A 17,609-nucleotide genomic window follows, 5' to 3' on the forward strand; every position below is an offset into this window, starting at 1 on the left:
TTGGACTCGATGACCCTCAGGGAGCCCTTCCAGCTCTACAATTCTACTGACGTTTAATTGCATTTTGTCTCGTGCTTTTTCTTTTTTCAATCTGTGCGCCGCTTGCTTTCTGTGCAGAACCGGTTGCTCCCGCATTGCAGCGGGCTGGACCCGATGACCCTCAGGGACCCCCATTCCATCCCTTACCATTCTGTGACCAGAGGGGAGATCCTGCCCCGACCGCGGGCACGCGCCGTGCGGTTCCTTTAAGTGCTGCCGAGCCGGGCGCGCGCGCGCGTGTGTGTAAAGGGGAGGAGGGGGAAGCCGCCGGCCTTGTGCAAGGAGCATGCGCCGTGCGGGCCGAGGAGGGAGGGGGCGGAAGAGCGCTCTCGGCTCCTTCTCGCCCTCCTGTCTGTCGAGCGGCAGCGGCAGCGGGGGACACCCGGCTCGGGAGCCATGCAGGCGTCCGCCGCCGAGCCCTAGACCGCCCTCGCCTCTCCAGCAGCAGCAGCAGCGGCGCGGGCGCTTCCCTGGTTGGCCAGAGAGCCGAGCTCGCCCTCGCCTTGCCGCCGAGCCATGGGCAACGAGGCCAGCCTGGAGGGCGGCGAGGGCTGGGCCGGGCTGCCCGAAGGCGTGGCCGGCGCGGCGGACGGCGGCTCTCCGCGGCCGCAGGGCCCCCCTTCCGGGGCCGCGGCGGCGGCGGGGCCGGGCGGCGTGGCGGCGGAGCTGAGCCGGCTGAGCGAGGACGAGAGGAGGCAGATCGCCGCCGTCGTGTCAAGGGCGCAGCAGGGGCTGCCCGAGGGCGACGCGGCGGCCGAGAGGCTTCCTCAGCAAAGGCACGCCAAGGCCGGGGGGGGGGGGCGCGGGGCGAGGCGTGTGGGGGGTGGGGGGCGCATGGGGGCCGCCATAGCCGAGGCGGGGTCCTCCTCCTCCTCCCCGCTGAGGGGGCTGCCCGGCTGGGGGGCAGCAGAGGGGGGGGCAGAGCGAATGGGGCGCGTCCCGTGCCAGCCCCAGTGGCGTAGCGTGGGGGGTGCAGGGGGGCTGGTCGCACCGGGCGCAACATCTGGGGGTTAGGGGGCGCAAATTACTTGCCTTGCCCCGGGTGCTGACAACCCACGCTACGCCACTGGCCAGCCCCACCGGGGAGCAGCATTTGCCGTCGCCCCTGCGCGGCAGCTAAAATGGAAGCGCCGAGCGCTGCTCTCCACAGAATGAGAGCGAGAGATTCTCAAGTTCAAAGCCCGCCTCTGTCTCTGGTGCTGGAGAGAAGGTGCCTCAGACCTTGGCGGTTCCCTCCGAGGAGCTGGGAAAGCCAACGGGGCGAAGGAGATGGGGGGGGTGTCTTTTCTGCCTCCTCCTTTTTTGGGGGGGTCCGGGGGGGGGTCCTCCCATTTATGCTGCCAGAGAATCGCGTTGACGGTGGAGCAGCGCCCGCTGCTACCTCGCCTGGCCATTACGAGGCACGTAATTTCAATTTCCGCTGTCCGTGGTGCTGAAAAGGCTCGCTTTTCTATACAGGGCTTTTTGGTCTCATTTATATTTATTTTTGATATTCCTCATCCTTTTCTGTTGCAGCGGGAGACAGAGCTGTGGTACAAAATACCTTATTTCCCCTCTCCACCCCCCCCCCCCGCGTTCAAATCCTATCCCTCTGATTTCTTTATTTTCCTAAAGGAGCTACCTCACACCATATTGACAAATTCCTCCTATTCCATTAACAGTTACCAGTTATGTCCCCATCTCATCCTAGATACGGTATTTTCCCGTGTATAGGATGCCCCCATGTATAAGACGCCCCCTATTTTGGGGGATTCCAAATTAAGAAAACACCCCGCAGCACTACCTGTGTATAAGATGAGTCCCAATTTTAAACCGAATATTTTGGTTAAAAAACCTAGTCTTATACACGGAAAAATACGGTAACTGCCAAATAAATTGTTACTCTGTAAAGCTCATCAGCGCTTGATGAACTGATTGATAAATTGAAATTAAATTAATTTAAAACAATAATTTAAAGCAAAAAGGTTTTACATCTCCCCCCGCCCCGCATTCTACTTGAAACTATTTCTTCTTTTAATCTCTGGTTGTTTGCTAATTTTAGGTATTCCAAAATTTATAAGAGAATGGGTAGGATAGCCACAAATGATACACCTGGTCATTTTTGTGACCCTCCATGTTCTCTGTTCACAGGCGTTTTTGGAGATTTTCCTAGTATGCGCAGGCCCTTGTACCTTGTGGTGTGACTATTAAGGATGCTCATTGCTGTTGATAATTTAGATAGTGCACTTTGATTTCTGGTCTCCTTTTTTCTCCATTCCTTCCCTGAATCTCTTTAAAAACTATGTTAAAAATGTAGATAGACAGGCACATTCTCTCTCTCTCTCTCTCACACACACACACACACTACTTTAAAAGAAAAGCAAATGCAAAGTTTGCCTTAGAGTACCATCCTAAACGGGGACGCGGGTGGCGCTGTGGGTAAAAGCCTCAGCGCCTAGGGCTTGCCGATCGAAAGGTCAGCGGTTCGAATCCCCGCGGCGGGGTGCGCTCCCGTTGCTCGGTCCCAGCGCCTGCCAACCTAGCAGTTCGAAAGCACCCCCGGGTGCAAGTAGATAAATAGGGACCGCTTACTGGCGGGAAGGTAAACAGCGTTTCCGTGTGCGGCTCTGGCTCGCCAGAGCAGCGATGTCACGCTGGCCACGTGACCCAGAAGTGTCTCCAGACAGCGCTGGCCCCCGGCCTCTTAAGTGAGATGGGCGCACAACCCTAGAGTCTGTCAAGACTGGCCCGTATGGGCAGGGGTACCTTTACCTTTACCATCCTAAACATGTAGTCAGAAGTAAGTCCCACTGAGTTCCGCGGGGTTTGTCCTATATTTTGTTTATGAAGCTGTCTTCCCATAGTGAAATTGACTAGATCTGAAGCAACTTGTCTTGTGGTTCAGTCAATTTCCCACAACCTTGATGGAAAGCAGCAGAAGTTAGAAATTAGAAAAGCTTGCTGACGACCTCAATATCAGCCTCCCTACCTGTCTGCACAGCTATCAAGCTACAGATTTTCGATCAGGATTAGTGTCAGGATTATACTGAATTTGCACCACAGTAGTAACAATCTGCATACAGATTCTATCATATTAATAATAAAAACATCAGAAATATAATGCTTAAGAGCCTCAAAATATTTCATTTATGAAGACGATTTCGTAATATACCAATTGCATTTGTAAAAACTGTTTCAGCTACCAGCTGTGATTAAAAAAAGTAATCCTTAATTCACACTGCAACGAAGAGCATAAAAGAATCCCTAAATCATATTTGGTGCTGGTACTTATTTTATTGAAATAACATTAATGCGCTATCTACAGATTACCTCTATGCCTAAGTGTGGAGAAATATACTGGATGGATGGCACAGACAGGGGCTTTTTTTGATAATACAGGGAAGAATGAGTCTTGTACTGAGGTTACCTCAAGGTCCATTTCCATCTTGCACATTAAATAACTTTGGCATGCTAATTTAAAATGGTTTATTATTTTAGATTAAACCTTGAATCATTGCTAAACTGTTCACATCACTATCTTTCCACCAACCTCAAGTTCCAAGTAGTGGTATGCAAGTTATCCTTTTAGTTCAACAGTTTGCAAGGGAAGTGTGCTATCTGAGAAGAAAATTCAATGTATTTGTGTTGCCAATTTAGATTCAGTTTCATCTCTAAAATCACAGAATTTTAATTTGGTTTAAATCTCCATGATAGATTGGCAGTTAATACATCTTGTAACAGCTTTGACTTCAGCAGTAAACTAAGAAAGCAAAAGCTTTTTATTAACAGTTTTAAAAATAATAGTAATAATTTATTAAATTTGTATATCACCCTTCATTCAAAGTTCCCAGGGTGGTTCCACCCACCTTTTGGAAGGAAACCTTTCATTCAAAGTGAATTAACAAATGACACAAGTGGGAAATTTCATCTGCTTTGTGATTTATGTATGCAATTATTTTAATTCTGCCCTTCAGTTAAATAGTTTTCAGAACAATTTTCAATGAAATATAAAACAATAATAATAGCATTGCCACAATTGCTGTTTATAGCTGAGGTTAAAATCCATCCAGCAAAGATGAGATTAAAATCACCATGAGTAGTCTTGGGGGGGGGGGGAATAAAAGCTCTTACTTAGTGTGTGAAATATAGCAGCACAGGCAACTGGCAGGTCCCTCTAACAAGAGTGAATTCTAGAAATGGTGAATCAGAACCAAGAACAGTCTCTCTTCTGTCACCTCCAGCCTCATGTTCGATGGCAGAGGCACCTGGATTAAGGCTTCCAAGGCATATCTTAATTCACCTGCTAGTGTGCCCCATAAACAGGTTTCCTTTGTTAATCTAATTTAAAAATGACCATAGTGGCTGATACTGTAATATTATTTAACTCTGAAACAGTGAAGAACTCAAACGTTCTTTTATAGCATTGTAAAAATCCCTAGGGACACCTGGGAACACAGGGATGGTGGGGAGCAAAGGTTTTCCTTAAGATCAGGGCTAGCCTACCCATGAGTCAAGGTGAGGCAGCTGCCTCAGGCGGCAGATCCCGATGTTGACCTTTCACTCCCTCCCTATTGTTTCTGATGTAGATCTTCCCTCACCCCTTCTTTCCTTGAGGAAAAGGGTGCCATTTTGGGGTGCTCCTCAAGAGCCAAAATATCTTTGGCCAGCTCTGCCTAAGGTAGCTGAGTACTCTCTCAAGTATATCAACATTTCTTTAGGGTTTGGTTTGTATACATAGGCAAACTGGGCCCTCCAGATGTTTGGGACTACAACTCCCATCACCCCTAGCTAACAGGACCAGTGGTCAGGGATGATGGGAATTGTAGGCTCAAAACATCTGGAGGGCCGAGTTTGCCTATGCCTAGTATACAATGTTCATTTCTAAAAGAGTTATCTTAAATGCAATCTAAATGTATCTTGAGATGTCAAATTCTCTAAACCTAAAACAGTCACTGAAGTATTTCATACGCCATGAAGATTGTTTGATGGGCCTTAATTGTAAATGATGAACTTTTATTATGTAGTCAGCAAGAATCTGTATGTAATGAGATATAATCCATTTTTTATTTTTACGTTACACGGGCATTGTATTGTCCTTGTCTCCACATCTTAGAGAAATAGCGAGCAGCAGAAGGGAATAAAGTTATCATTTGACTTTGGCTTAGAAACAACAAGGTTGTTATGGGTCTCTATTCTAGTAAAGATTTGTGTATATTCATTTATTTCTGATATCTTTATACCACCCTTCAGTAAAAATTCCAAGGGTCATTTATATAAGAAAGCAGGGGGGTGGGGAGCATCTCTTTACAACTTGACAGAAGTAAGCAATGTACCTTTTGCTATTTTATGAAAGATTGCAAAAAATGAGGCCTGGTAGAGTCCTGCTTTCTTCATTTCTCCATTGATCTACTACCTTCAGGCTAGGTACAAAATATAAGCAGACCCAGGTGAGTTAATTTTGCCTCATGTCTGTTCGAACAATTTTAAGGAAATGATTCTTAAAGTAATTTTATGAAAATTATTCTTAAACTCCACTCTGCAGGTCAGCACAGCCCGCAGAGCACTTTCTTGTAGTACCCAAGACAAATGAAAACGAGTATTTTTGACAAGCAAATCATAGTGGATGTTTTCTAAAATTCATGGTTTTTGCTGCACACTTGGGGTTAAGGGAATGGAGTATTGTTGCTAGGCAGCAGGTAGACACTTCTAGGCTTGCAAATTCTCCACATCAGCCATAAAAAGTGATCTAACGCATGCACAAACCTAACCACCCACTGCGATGCATTTTAGTTTTAATTCAAAAACCTTCCAAGGCCATGCGTATTGTGGACATAACATGTTTTTGTTTTAAACGCAGAACAAGGAAGCCTAAAAGAATTTTAAGAACAGCTGGTCGAGGTTGTAGTTCAAAGCAAAGCATACTTACTAGAGTGTAAATCTCATTGACCTCATTGGTACTTACTTCTGTATAGATATGTTTAGGATGGTGTTGCACTAGCTTCAGAAGAGGAGCAACCATGCTCGCCTCCTAATACAAAAGGGCAAAAACAAAAAACTTGTGTGGCTCCTTAAACACTGGCGAACGTATTGTGACACATGTTTTTGTTAGCAAGACCTCTAAGTAGGCTGACATTAGGAAAACCTATAATTGTATTCAAAGCTTACGAAATGCATGACACCACTCAAAAGACCTGTCAGTAGAATACCAAACTAAATGCTGCTTGGTCATTTTCAGTGAAGAATAGTAGTCTATTCTCAGAGGATTGCTTCTATTCAGTTTACTGAAATTAATGGAGTCTTTAGTGTTGGAAAAGCGCCCTGGGGGTACCTGCAACCCTCCGAAACTCTGAGCGTCCTCTGGTACGCACAGCTCTGGAAAAGGCATCTCCCTTCTCTTTCTGTGCGCTTCTAGCGACATACATCAGAATGATATATGCACACTAATCTTCTGGCATAACACAGCAGGAAGCGTGAGACATTGTAGAGCTAATCTACTATTTATTTACACACTATGTACAGACAAGGGACGCGGGTGGCGCTGTGGGTAAAAGCCTCAGCGCCTAGGGCTTGCCGATCGAAAGGTTGGCGGTTCAAATCCCCGCGGCGGGGTGCACTCCCGTTGTTCGGTCCCAGCGCCTGCCAACCTAGCAGTTCGAAAGCACCCCGGGTGCAAGTAGATAAATAGGGACCGCTTACTAGCGGGAAGGTAAACGGTGTTCCGTGTGCAGCTCTGGCTCGCCAGAGCAGCGATGTCACGCTGGCCACGTGACACGGAAGTGTCTCCAGACAGCGCTGGCCCCCGGCCTCTTGAGTGAGATGGGCGCACAACCCTAGAGTCTGTCAAGACTGGCCCGTACGGGCAGGGGTACCTTTACCTTTACCTTTTTATGTACAGACAAAAGCATAATGGCATCCGTTCTCTCCAGCTCCAAGAGAACAAACAGGAAAAAATAAAAGTGAAAGTACAGTGTAATAGTACCCACAGCGGAAGAGATAAGACTCTTCCTTTCCCAGACTTGTAACAGACAGGCATGTGATTTACAACAATCTCATCTGCAGCATCGGAGGAGTGAAATTGCTAACATTTAGAAGTGGGGGTAGTTGTTACAAAATTCTTAAATCAGTATTTCATTTCTCAGGTGGTTCATAGATACTGGCTCTGTTGACATGACTTTTATTTGTGCACCTTCGTGGGGCTATTCATGAGCTGCATGTTCATCAAGTGATGACTTGCATGTGTGTAATGACTCATGGCATGTCAAATGCCACAGGCAGAGACTTTATATCTCCTCTAGCACTATTTAGTGGATGCTATTCATTTGTGAGAGACCCAATGCTGCACATATTTTTCTGAAGTGGCTCTTAGCAAACACCTAATTCCTTGTTTATAGAGGGGAAAAACCTAGCTTCTGGCAAGAAGAAGAGTTTGGCAAGATGTTGTTGATAAGGCATGTCCCATAGCACTAATTTATGGGAGACTGATTATACTGAAGTGCCATACCTGTGCAGCTGTAGTTTTACAGGGGAATTCAGTGTCTGCTGTTTCAAAGGGTTAACAGGGTATGGTTTGGGCTGGGTGGTTGTAAATCTGTTTTAGAGCTATGAGTTGGGAAATAGTTATTTCATTTATTTCATAAAATTTATACACCACCAGATCATAAAAAAATCAAAGTGGTTTACAAAAGATAAAACAGTAAAATCAAGAAAAAAATACAATCCTACTTTAAAACATGCAAAACACTAAAACAGATTAAAATTAATCTCAATTTTCTAAGCATTTAGGTAGGCTTGTCTCAAAAAGAATTGAAGCTTTGGCCTCCTGACTTCCTCCAGCCCATTTACTGCTGAAGTAGAATTTCTAAGCTCCTTGGCACATCCTAATTTCCAAGTTTACGAAGATAGCATTTTGGAATATAGTTCATAGTTACTCAGCCAGTATCCTGTGGATGAGAACCTGCGAAAAATTTAGGCAGCAAGTAACAAAGACAGAAGAGGTAGAGATAGAGAGACAGCAGTAAGCAAAAGGACCCAAATACCTCTTAGAATGACCAGGAAGTAGACCAGAAATATGAAATTTTACATCAATTTCATTACTTACATAGGTGAACCCAAGTAACCTATGCATTATGGATTACCATAACCTGGGAAGCTATGACTGTAACCTTTGCTTATCCAGCATTTCTTTACTCAGGGTTCTTTGACACATTCTAGCGCATTCCATTTTCTACTGAACATTTCAACAATGCTTGTAATTCCACATCGTTGTGACATGGTTGCTATTCTTTTTTGGATCTCACTGTGCTGATGTTATTATGTTATCTTTTATCTTATCCAAGATGTCAAGTTTTCACTCGACTGTCACTGAGAGTCAGCAAAGTCAGTTCCAAGCACTTTTGCAGAATATTGGCACAGAGTTGAACTTGTCATCCATTTTGGTCCATCAGGGCTGATTTTTGCTGTCATTGTTTCCACAGTAGTTTAGTAGGGTGTAGTGTTAATGTTGCTGATTTGTTGTGTGAAGAAAGTGTCTCTAATACAGGAGAGGGAGGTGGGAATCCTTAAACATGACTTATATGAGTGCACTTAGTTTCATTGCTCTTGTCTAGAAACATGTAATTTCAGCAATTTAGTTGCCTGAAACTAAATTGTAATCAGGAATGTTCACATTTGTCAGCAATGGCCAGTATGTTGCAGTAATCTTTATGGGAAAGATTTGCTTAAAATCAAAATATCCTTTTAAAACTGTAAAAAAAATACAGAATACTTATAATTAAGCCAAAGGTTCAGTATCATCTGATAAGGGATGCCAGTGGCACTGTGGTCTCAACCACACTGAGCATCTTGGGCTTGCCGATCGGAAGGTCAACAGTTCGAATCCGTGTGATGGGGTGAGCTCTTGTTGCTCTGTCCCAGCTTTTGCCAACCTAGCAGTTCAAAAGCCTACCAGTGTGAGTATAGAAATAGGTACCACTGAAGTGGGAAGATAAACAGCATTTCCATGCACTCTGGCTTCCATCACGATGTTCCGTTGCACCAGGAGCAATTTAGTCATGCTGGCCACATGACCCAGAAAGCTGCCAGTGGACAAATGCCAGCTCCCTTGGCCTGAAAGCGGGATGAGTGCTGCACCCCACAGTCAAATTCAACTAGACTTAACCATCCAGGGGTTCTTTATCTTTTACCTTTAACTTTACAGTCTATCATCAGATATTGAGAAACACCTTATTTGCTAAAATTGGTTGGGTTGTAGCCCTCAAGAGTGGCTTTTGGTATGAGCTGCTGGGAGAAATCAGGAATTGTTTGACACTAAATTCCAGAGACATTTCAAATATGCAAATGCATAAGGAATATGACCCCCCTCCCCCCTAATTTTACTCTCCTCCTTCTACACTCAGTATAAATCCAGAGTCTGCCCATTCCCTCAAGAGAGGTAACGATGGATAGGGAGTTTAGGTACAGCACATTTCAACCACCTTCCCCCTAATACTGCAACTTCTATCCTATATCAGAAAAACAACCTTAAGTTTCCTTCTAGTATTTGACTAATTCAAGCACATCAATTATTCCTCACCCAATGGCTGCCTATCTTCCTGTGAAGAATGGGCTGATTTTCGTGCCATTAGAGAACATTCCTCTTGGCTTTCCAGGCCACCTGTGGGTGAATCAGAGCCCCAGGGAGTAAAGTAAGGTGTAATATGCTTTTCCTTAACCCCCTGTGAATCATTGCCTGCCCAGATGTTTGTAGGAAGATGCTTTTGTCTGTCTAATTTGAGTTGTTGGCTATATTTTAAGCAGACAGTCTAAACTGCCATCTTGGACAATGATGTATTTGCCCTTCCATAACAGCTTCTGGGTGAAACCTTTATGATATGTGTAGAGGACATGCTTTGGAAAAATTTAGGAATACACAAATAACTTGGAAGACCTCCAGCAAGAATCCAGTGTTATATGAAAAACGCAAGCTGAAAATATTAGCCAATTAAAATAACGTACTTTGCATTTGGAGAATTCAAATATAGCATGCTCTATCTACTATTTATTCAACTGTAGCAGTTCGTTTCTGATGAAACTCTTAATTAAAAATTATTGCAGAGTCACTTTATTGTTCTCAGAGCGGGGAATTTTTAATAGGTTAAATGTAATGAGTGCCATTTTAAAAAATGAATGTGCAGTGGGGAATAATGTTTTTGGGCATGTGTGGTTGTATTTAGATGCTAGAAAACTCAAAAACATAACTCGCAGCACGTGGAGGGGCTGAGGAATATGGTACCCTCCGGAGAGAGAGAAATACATTTCATTTTAACCTTCCAGCAGCACAGTGATTCCCTATTGAATGTCCTCCTGGCATTCTTCCAAAGACGTAGTAACATACAGAATTCTGTCTTTCTACTTTACTTCGAAGCCCTTGTATGGGTACCTTTTGCTATACGATGCAATTTATTTCATTAGCAATTAAAGGATGAGTATTTTATCAACACCTTCCTTAAAACATATTATTACAGTTAGGAGCTGAAACTATAGATTGTGGTTTTTAAGTACTTTCCCTGGTGCAGAGCTGAGATTCAAACACATTTCTGAATAGCACAACCTTATACAAATTATGACCCACCAAGCCATTTGCAGTCCATAGAATGCGAACAGTTGCTATTGGCAATGCAAAACTAGGAGATTTGCCTGCCACTTGAGATGCCACAAGGCATTGTAGCAAACGTCATAAATTTTGTGGATTCTCACACTTGCTGCTAATTAAAAAAATGTAAGAGGGTCAGTGGGAAATGTCAGAAGTCATTGTGTAACGTGCCTGCTTTGGAAATTTGGAAATTTCCTTTTTCCTGTAAATGATGGGAAATGAGGTTGACATCTACTTAAGGCATTCCGCTGCCATTTAGATTTTATTAGGTAACATAATTTTTTAAGAGTTCCTTTTAGGTCTCTTAAAAATGTAAGAATTCGCCACATTTTTAATGCTTACTATTTGTGTATTTGTGCGTATGTGATACGGTATTTAAACCATCATCTCTTTCCTTTTGCAGACATGCTCCGCTTGACAGCAGCCAACATCCGAAGCAACTAGGCAAGCCTCCAGGTGCTGGGCCCCCTACTCTTAGCAAAAGCAGAACAGTAGATACGTTGAAAACAGAGCAGCGCTTGCCTGGGAAGAGCCCGTCCTCTACAAGTTTGAGACAGTCTAAATCAAGAACTGATTTTAAAGACGACCAGAAGCCAAGTATGATGCCCAGCTTCCTCTCGGATGCCAACCCATTTGGCGCAGTCACGTCAGTTGTAAACAAATTCAACCCCTTTGATTTGATTTCTGACTCAGACCCAGCTCAGGAAGACGCCTCAAAGAAACCGAAGCAGGATAAGCCTGAGCCGCAAAAGGGACCCACCAAGCAACCAGCACAACAACAATCTCCGAAGGCAACAGCTGCACAACAGGGGGCTGACAAACCAGCCCCGCAGAAAACAGGACCTTCCAAACCGGCACCGCAGCAGCAGCAGCAGCAGCAACCACAGCCACCTGGGGTGCCTAAACAGGCTCAGAAAACAGGGCCTGGCCAAGCAAAAGGCCCACAGGCAGAAGCAGCAAAACAGCAGCCAGGGCCACCAAAAGCTCAGTCACAGCAGCCAGGGCCACCAAAAGCTCAGTCGCAGCAGCCAGGGCCACCAAAAGCTCAGTCACAGCAGCCAGAGCCTACAAAGCCTGTTCAGCAGCAGAGCTCTGTAAAGCCTTCACCGCAACAACCGGGAGCAGCAAAAGCACCCTCACAGCCACCTGATGGTGCTAAAACATCTTCCCAGGCGCCTTCTCCTGCCAAGCCAGCTGCCCAGCAAGGAACACCACCCAGCAAGCAGCCGTCTCAGCAGCCAGGAGGGCCAGCAAAGGCTGCCCCCCAGGCAGCAGGCCCCACAAAGGAACCTTCGAAGGCACCAGTTCAGCCAACTGGGCCTGCAAAGCCACCACAGCAGCAGGCAGGACCTACAAAACCTACCGGCCAACAGCCGGGACCTGAGAAACCGCCCCAACAGCAACAAGCAGCTTCATCTCAGCCTGGTGGATCAGCTCCAAAGAAAACCTTTTGCCCACTTTGCACTACCACCGAATTGCTTCTGCACACTCCTGAGAAGGCCAATTACAATACTTGTACTCAGTGTCAAACTGTAGTTTGCAGTCTGTGTGGGTTCAATCCTAATCCGCATATAACAGAGGTAAGTGAACATTTAAGCCATAAAACTGAAAAGAAGATTTAATTTCATTGAGTTTGAATGAGTTGAGAAGTTTACTTGACCTGCATGACCTTTATGTGTTATGGCATCTAGATCATTGAGTTTCTGGGACCTTTTGGGAATTTTAGCAGGGGTTCCTCATGGAGGACACTGGCAATGACAGATAAACTGCTTAAAAAGGGCGTATCTGTTAGTCTTCCCCTGCAATACAGTGGACAATGCTGGATGTACTGTTGGGTTGCACAGAGTGATAGTTTGGCTTGACACACTGGGCTAGTACTCATGGGAACTGAGAGTGCGTTCTTGAACATGCCTCAGAATTCTCCATAGGGTTGTGCAACAGATGCTCAAGTTCCTCTGCAGACAAATCAGTGTGAGGTTAGAATGTTTGAAAATTATGCATCTAGACAGTATGGGTCGTGAAGCAGAAAGTATTGTAAGTTTTTACTTTTTGATACTACTAATAATAATAATAAAACCATTTGTATACCACCCTTCATCTGTAGGTCTCAGGGTGGTTCACAGCATTAAAATTCTAGATAAAAAATGCAAAATAAATAAGAAGAACAAAACAAACCAATAACCCCACCCCCACTAGATAGAAGTACACTGCAATTAGATATAGATATCTAGATAGATATAGATAGATAGATAGATGATAGATAGATAGATAGATGATAGATAGATAGATAGATAGATAGATAGATAGATAGATAGATAGATAGATAGATGATAGATAGATATAGATAGATAGATAGATGATAGATAGATAGATAGATAGATAGATAGATGATAGATAGATAGACAGACAGACAGATAGATACAGACACACACACACACACACACACATACACATTTGTGTATGTTGTTTTTTGGTAATTTGGTCAAAGAATAAAAAGGAGAATTCCCTGGATGCCTAGATCCAGGTTCTGGGGAAAGTACTCTTTGGTGAGAGAGAACCCCAGCAGAGATTTAAATTCACAAAACATGCTGCAAAAAAGTGAGGAAATATAGGCTGTTAGACCTTTAAAATATCCTTTTCTGAGCTGCTTCCAAAGTTCCTTACTTCCCTTGCCATAGAAAGAGACAACACGTTCAGTAAGTTAAAAAAAGTTTACTTACAAACCCTTCAAAGGTCAGATCCATGTACTTTTCCATACAGTAGCAAGATGGTAAGTGCTTCTAAATTATTTCTATAGAAACTCAAAGATGCCTTGCTTAAGCCACGCAGTCTCAGCTTGGAGCATCCAGCTTACTGTTAGGGTTCACATGGTGGAAGAATGAGAACCAAGAGTTTGGTAACCCTTCCTCCCAAGGTGAAGTGTTTGTGTGACCTAGCTAAGCCTAGCAGGACAGCTTACTCTATGGTCTTAACCCTTTCTGGCATTAATTAGAGTTAAGCATGTTGGTTATATGAGGCTGGATAGATCCATATCTATATATCTATACCTCTGCTTGCCTTGATGTAAAACGTTTGGTGTGACTACTGCAGGCTCTATGATAAGATTTGTACTTGCTCTCTCTCTCTCTCTCTCTCCTCTGTGACAGCTATAAATCCCAAACTCCCCCAGTTTGTCAGATAATGATTAAAGGTTATCCTTGCATAGTATTGGGATGTGCGTTGAACTGCCAGCTATTGACTCCGTCTGCAGTGCATGCTGCTTGGGCCCAGGAGGCTGGCCAAGAAGGGCGCCAAGAAGCTCTGTGGCCAAGAAGCAGTTGCAACAGATCTCTGCCTGTAAACCCAGATGCACAATTCCATTTTATTTTTGTGGCTTCCGCTAGGAGATAGCGTGACACTTCTTACCAAATCAGCTGAGGAAGATATAATACTTTTGTCTAGAACAGTAACAACAACATCCCACCATTATAGAGCTTCACTTCTTTATCTTTCATGTTACTTACTTGTCTCAGTGATAATTCAGAGGGTCCCAGGTTCAGTCCCCAATGGGAGAGACTCCTGCCTGAAACTCTGGAGAGCTGCTGCCAGCCCGTGTAGACATTAGTGAGCTAGATGGACCAGTGGCCTGACTCAGTACAAAACAGCTCCCTATGCTCCTATTTCAGTTTCTAGCCTGCCCATCAATTAATTCTCCCAGAACAGCTTACAACGTAGAACATTAATATTATTCAAACAAAGCAATAGAATTCACATGAAGCATCAAAACATCAGTTATACAGTTATCACTGTACATCAGTGCAGCAGACAGACAACCAGTCATTGTAGAATTGGCCCCATCTGTTCCACTGCCTTCAAAAGCTTAGGTGAAAAGTTGTGTCTTTATGTGACACTGAAAAGTAAGATAAAAAGGGAAGTAATTTTCCCAAGTGAGGTGCCACCGTGGAGAAGGCCATATCTTGTGTTACTGCACAATGAACATCACTTAACTATGGGATAATGTTGGGGGTTACCAGAAGATGGATTACTGTGGCTAAGCTAGCTCTGTCCAGGAAGGACTAAAATAGACACTCCTGGCCACTGTGACCATCTGGGCCTCAAGTGTCACACACTTATAATATATTATATTGATAAAGTTAATATATAACTGGAGTTCCACTCCTTCTTCCCATTACTCTGCTGATCAGTAGGAGGGTATGTTGTGGGGCCTCGTAAGATTAGGCAATGAGCCAGGAGCAGCTTGGAGGGTGCAGATCAAAAACTTCTAAACTAGAGTTGGAAAATAAGTGCATGATTCTTGGAGACTATGCACACTGACCAGAGAATGAATGCATTGCCTAGAGAATGTACAGAATGCAGTAAAAATATGCACATTCCCCAAGGCCAGTTGGGGATTATGTATATTGACTGGGAAATGTGCACCATTTGTTCTTAATGGACAGATTGTATTCACATTCTTGATGAGGCCCATTGAATGTGCACCATGGCCAACAGTTAGGCCCACAATTGACAATCCTAACATACATATATACAAAACACCAGCATTCCAGAATGTAGGAGAGTAAGCCACTGTAAATGAGGCCTGCAGTATTGCTGTGATTGCATCTATAGTCTTCTGAGCTGTGGAGCAGAGGGCAGGTAGGAGCGCAGACCTAACTATGGCCAAGCAAACCATTTCTTAAATTCAAGAACATAAAATTATAAGAGTGGTGGTCATCATAGCCGTATTGCATGATCTTTCTAGATCAAACTTGATGACAAAAGGCAGTTTATTCTGCATCTGGCATCTTGAAGGACCATTATTTAGCTTCCTCTTTAATCACAAATCTAAAATAGATTGCTACATTACACAGGGTTGCTTTGCAGAAGACATTAGGCAAGATTGCTGTGCAATCTTAGACATTTGTTCATGCTGATAAATGTAGCATGCGAACAAGCCTTTGACGGTGGCTGCAGCTGCCAGCAATTTCTGTGATCATGGTAGCCTTTTCTCCACACACTCTGATTGCAAAGAATTTTTGCCGGCTGCATCCACAAATGACTGGTCCATGTGTTGCTTTGTCCACTTCAATGCATAGCCAAGAATTACGTTTGGAGAATAAAATGTCTTGCATCGATTGGCTCATAACAGTAGCATTGCCCACTGTTGTACAGCAAGTTTATGTTTGAATTGCAAACAGTGAAGAAGCCCTCCTGGTACAATCAAGTTTGGCAGTTGTGAGGCAATTGCTGGAAAAACGTGCACCCAAACTTGCATTTAAATCGTGTGCATTTCTCTCTAAACTGTACATCTCTTTCTCTAACACACACATTTTTGTATACATTCTGGAGCCAAAAACTTCATCACCAAATCTGGAGAAGTGTGCAGTCCAAATAGTTTCCTATTTGTGCATTACTCCAAATCAAGTCTGTTCGCTTAGAAGTGTGGGCAGAATCACATTCTCCCTCGTCCCTATTATTCTGTAACGCAGTCAAACACTGCCAGAACAGAGAGAAAGGTTAGTAGAGGAAATAGGAAGCCATCAGAGAAAATTGATTTTTAAATCACCAAGAAAATAAATAAACAAGTTAAATTTGGTGGTTGTGGGATGTGTGTGTGATTTCCCCTGAATTGTCCTCACCAGGCACCTGCTTTCAGTGTTGCCTCTTTTGCAGCTGTGGTGGCACTGCTTCTGGGGCTGCTTTCTTTACTGCAATGTCCCATTGTCAGTTCACGACATCCTCATGTGGCACCATGGCAAAGGAACTGCTTTGAGGGTTGTTGTTCTTACAATCCATCGACACATAATTTTTATGAAATAAAATCAAGAGAGAAACATTTGTGATACCTACCACTAACTTTGTTCCCACCCCCAACCCCAAATTCAAGCAACTTCGCTAACTGAGAAAGTTATTACTGGAGAGATCACTGTCTTAGTTTACAGGGAATATAGATTTCATTGGGTGGCAGATTATATACCGTATTTTTTGCTCTATAAGACTCACTTTTTCCCTCCTAAAAAGTAAGGGGAAATGTGTCTTATGGAGCGAATGCAGGCTCGCAGCTATCCCAGAAGCCAGAACAGCAAGAGGGATAGTTGCTTTCACTGCGCAGCGATCCCTCTTGTTGTTCCGGCTTCTGAGATTCAGAATATTTTTTTCCCTTGTTTTCCTCCTCCAAAAACTAGGTGCGTCTTGTGGTCTGGTGCGTCCTATAGGGCGAAAAATACGGTAGGTGTTAACACAGAATAGAGCAGGACCTAGAACCTGATGCCTCTGCTGACCTGCAGATTCCTTGTAGATATTACTAAGTGCACAATGCTAAATGTAGTATGTGATCTAGAAAGACATATTAATGTTTAATGTTTTGTATATAATGTATTTGTATATAGTTGTAAACCTGGTTTAAAAAGCCTAAAAGCTTATTTAAACAATCAAACAAACATCAGAAGACACAGGGCAGGAATCAGCTAATGAACCAGTCATCAGAAGCTCTTCAACAAGGACAACCACTTGTGCAATGGGCCTTTCCTTCCCCCTTCCCCATTCTGTATGGCCTTTTACCCCCTGAAATTGGCACTGGGAAGGGAGGGATTGGAAGAATCCTTAGAACAGGAGAGGAGGGACCGTTCCATCTGTCAAGCTGAATTGCTTGCAAAGATGGTGTGTTTGTCATAGCAAAACTGAATTTGTTGTTGTTGTTGTTTAGTCATTTAGTTGTGTCTGACTCTTCGTGACCCCATGGACCATAGCACGCCAGGCACTGCTGCCTTCCACTGCCTCCTGCAGTTTGGTCAAATGCATGTTAGTAGCTTCGAGAACACTGTCCAACCATCTCATCCTCTGTCGTCCTCTTCTCCTTGTGCCCTCCATCTTTCCCAGCATCAGGGTCTTTTCCAAGGAGTCTTCTCTTCTCATGAGGTGGCCAAAGTATTGGAGTCTCAGCTTCAGGATCTGTCCTTCCAGTGAGCACTCAGGGCTGATT

General features: G+C 44.0%; 1 protein-coding gene across 2 annotated transcripts in view; it reads left to right on the forward strand.

Annotated features, from left to right (window-relative positions):
• The window catches only part of PCLO (piccolo presynaptic cytomatrix protein), a gene marked incomplete at its 5' end in the record, with an annotated part of 246,970 nt that overhangs the window by 16,357 nt on the left and 213,004 nt on the right, over positions 1-17,609 (forward strand). Inside the window, 2 exons of one of the 2 annotated variants that reach the window (XM_083440692.1) lie at positions 556-815; positions 11,052-12,228. In XM_083440692.1, the coding sequence (XP_083296818.1) occupies positions 556-815; positions 11,052-12,228 (1,437 nt within the window). Of the gene's footprint in view, positions 1-555; positions 816-11,051; positions 12,229-17,609 lie in introns of those variants that run through there. The other variant, XM_083440693.1, reaches the window with a different exon arrangement.

The sequence above is a fragment of the Podarcis tiliguerta genome (genome assembly GCF_965153285.1).
Source record: "Podarcis tiliguerta genome assembly, chromosome: 5".
NCBI lineage: Eukaryota > Metazoa > Chordata > Lepidosauria > Squamata > Lacertidae > Podarcis > Podarcis tiliguerta.